We start from the raw sequence: 2,813 nt of genomic DNA on the forward strand, positions 1-2,813 counted from the left end.
GTTGGTTACTTGTTCCAGACCGCGTAACTTCCATCCAGAAGCAGTTAGAGAGTTGAAACTTGCCACAAATGTTTAAGAAGCTTTATTCTTGATATTCTGAAGATGTTTCCTTATTTTAATTGAGTCTGTGGCTTGTTCCTGACGATGTAACTTCTATCCAGAAGCCCAAGACAGTTCTAGACCTCGTAACTTTCATCCAGATGTATTTAGAGAGTTGAAATTTGCCATAGATGTGCAAAAAGCTTCTTTCTTGATATGCTGAAAACTTGCATGAAATCCCGTTGGTCGTTCGCTTGTTCCAGGCGTTGTAACTTCTATCCAGAAATGGTTGGAAGCTTGAAAGTTCGCAAAAATGTTGGCAAAATCTCAAGTTTAAAGCGCGCTAAATGTGATCTGCAATATACACAAAACTTCGTTGGTTGGTAACTTGTTCCAGACTGCGTAACTTCCGTCCAGAAGCAGTTAGAGATTTGAAACTTTCCATAAATGTTTAGCAAGCTGCATTCTTGCCGTTCTGAAAATTTTCCTGATTTTAATTGGGTCTGGGGCTTGTTCCTGACGTTGTAACTTCTATCCAGAAGTCGAAGAAAGTTCGCGATGTCGCATAAATGTTGCCAATGCTTCAGCCTCAATGTGACCGAAATTTTAACGACGCCCTACCTAAACGTTCATTGGTCGGTCCCTTGTTCCAGACCTCATAACTCCCGTCCAGAAACAGTTGGCGACTTGAAATTTGGCATCGATGTTCAGAAAGCTTTCAGCTCAACGTGCGCTGAAAGACCACAGCCACCAAGACATAACCACAATAAAAAAATCGCTGGAAGCTCCAATTTCACGATTCCGTCGATTTGCAGAGACTGGCATGGTGTGGCGGAAAAAGCCGGACTATCTGGGGAACTCATCCGCAGCCTGGCCAACGATCCAGACCCGACCGGTAAAGTGCTGAAAATGTGGAGCGACACCTGGAAAAGCGAAGCCACCATCAGCAAGCTGATTGGCTATCTGGAGGATCTGGATCGCCTCGATGTGGTGGACGATGTTCTTCCATTGATCGGTAGGTGAACTGTTGATGATGCGCTGATGTGGCGCAGCGTGTTAATCCAGATGTTTCCAGCTGACGATTTGAGGTTCTTCCAAGAGAATCTGGCCAATGGGAAGACAGTGGCCGCCTTCGATCTGGACCTGGACAAGCACATTCTGACCAGGGATGACGTATTTCGGATGCAGGAGGGTCTCGAGCCGCAACTTTATGACGCTTTTGTGCTGTTCGACGACGACGACATCGCGTTTGCCACCGAAATTATCGACAACATGGAGAAAAACCACGACATGAAGTTCTGCATAAAAGAGCGCGATCTGGTGGCGGGCGGCTCGGAGCATGACGCCGTCATCAAGCTGATCGCGGAAAGGTGATCCAGAATATCCAGAAAATCCCCGACCCCAGTGACCCGAAAATCCGGATTTTCCAGGTGCGCCCGACTGATCGTCGTCATTTCGCCGGCCTTCCTGGAAAGCAACGCCAACAAGTTCTTCTACAGCGTTGCCCAATCGATTTCAATCGGTGAGTTTCTCGGGAAATTTGGCGAATATCCAGAGAGATTTGCGGGGGGTTTGCAGAGCAGCGGCAGCGCAAGATCATCCCGTGCATCTACAAGGACTGCGGCAAGTTGCCGCCCGAACTCGACTGCTACTTCAAGTTGGACTTTCGTCGATCGGGCGCCTTGTGGAACTTCTGGGAAAAGTTGCGCGATTCGATCGTTGTGCCGGAAAAGGGGCGCAGAAAGTTGCTGAGTTTGCCCGAAAACAGGTGAGTTTTGGGGGATGTTTCCAGAAATCTGGACCGGGTCCTTTTGGTCTTGGTGCCCCAGTGGGGGCTGGCGCGTTGCCATATTGGGTGCGAAATCTGAAGTCGCCAGCTGTTTCTGGATGGGAGTTGGGCGGCCTGGAACAGGCCAGGTCTTTCAGCCAGATTTCCAATGGGTTCAAGGATGAACGGAAGCTTTTTGAGGGTTTTGCAGATTTGGATTGAAAAGTTGCTTGAATAATTACAAAGTCCTAATAATTGCTGCAGGAGAGGAGAAGAGTTTTTTCGGCTGCTTGGTTGCTTTGGTCGTTCCGTCAATGTTGAGCTGGAAGCTCTGGCAACATGGATGCCAAAGTTCAAGTCGCCAGCTGCTTCTGGGTCGGAGTTATGAGGTCTGGAACAAGTGGCCGACCAATGGAAGGTTACTTAAGTGGCATTTAAATTCAGTGCATTTTGAGGTGGAAGTGTTGGCAACATTTTTGAGCAATTTTAAGCTTCTAACTGCTTCTGGATAGAAGTTACAACTCCTGGAACAAGTGAATGGCCGATGGGATTTTAGCCAAATTTTCAGCAGATTACGAAAGAAACGTTTTGACTATTTATGGAAAATTTCAAATGTCTAATTACATCTGGATGGAAGTTATGCTATGTTATGAAGATGTGTTTGCGAAATTTTGAGATTTCAACCACTTCTGGATAGAAGTTACAACGTCTGAAACAAGTGAACGGCCAACAGGATCTTAACCAAATTTTCAGCACATCAAGGACGAATCTTTTTGAACATTTATGTGAATATTCAACTGTCTTATTGCATCTGGATGGAAGTTACAGGGTCTGGAACACGTACCCAGCCAAAGAAGTTTTGTTTATGTCTCTTGTGACATTTAGCGTGCTTTCAAATTTGAGTTTTGCGGACGTTTTTGCGAATTTTCAAGCTTCCAACCACTTCTGGATAGAAGTTACAAGGCCTATAACAAGTGAACGGCCAATGGGATTTTATCCAAATTTT

General features: G+C 46.0%; 1 protein-coding gene across 1 annotated transcript in view; it reads left to right on the forward strand.

Annotated features, from left to right (window-relative positions):
- Window positions 1–2,813, forward strand: part of LOC109539329 (myeloid differentiation primary response protein MyD88) — a 9,940-nt gene that overhangs the window by 4,317 nt on the left and 2,810 nt on the right. Inside the window, exons 2-5 of the mRNA XM_019907008.2 lie at window positions 855–1,054; window positions 1,115–1,409; window positions 1,470–1,561; window positions 1,618–1,807. Coding sequence (XP_019762567.2) covers window positions 855–1,054; window positions 1,115–1,409; window positions 1,470–1,561; window positions 1,618–1,807 — 777 coding nt within the window. The remainder of the gene's footprint in view (window positions 1–854; window positions 1,055–1,114; window positions 1,410–1,469; window positions 1,562–1,617; window positions 1,808–2,813) is intronic.

This window comes from Dendroctonus ponderosae, unplaced genomic scaffold (assembly GCF_020466585.1).
Source record: "Dendroctonus ponderosae isolate FM_Combo_2020 unplaced genomic scaffold, Dpon_F_20191213v2 Dpon_F_20191213_12, whole genome shotgun sequence".
Lineage (NCBI taxonomy): Eukaryota > Metazoa > Arthropoda > Insecta > Coleoptera > Curculionidae > Dendroctonus > Dendroctonus ponderosae.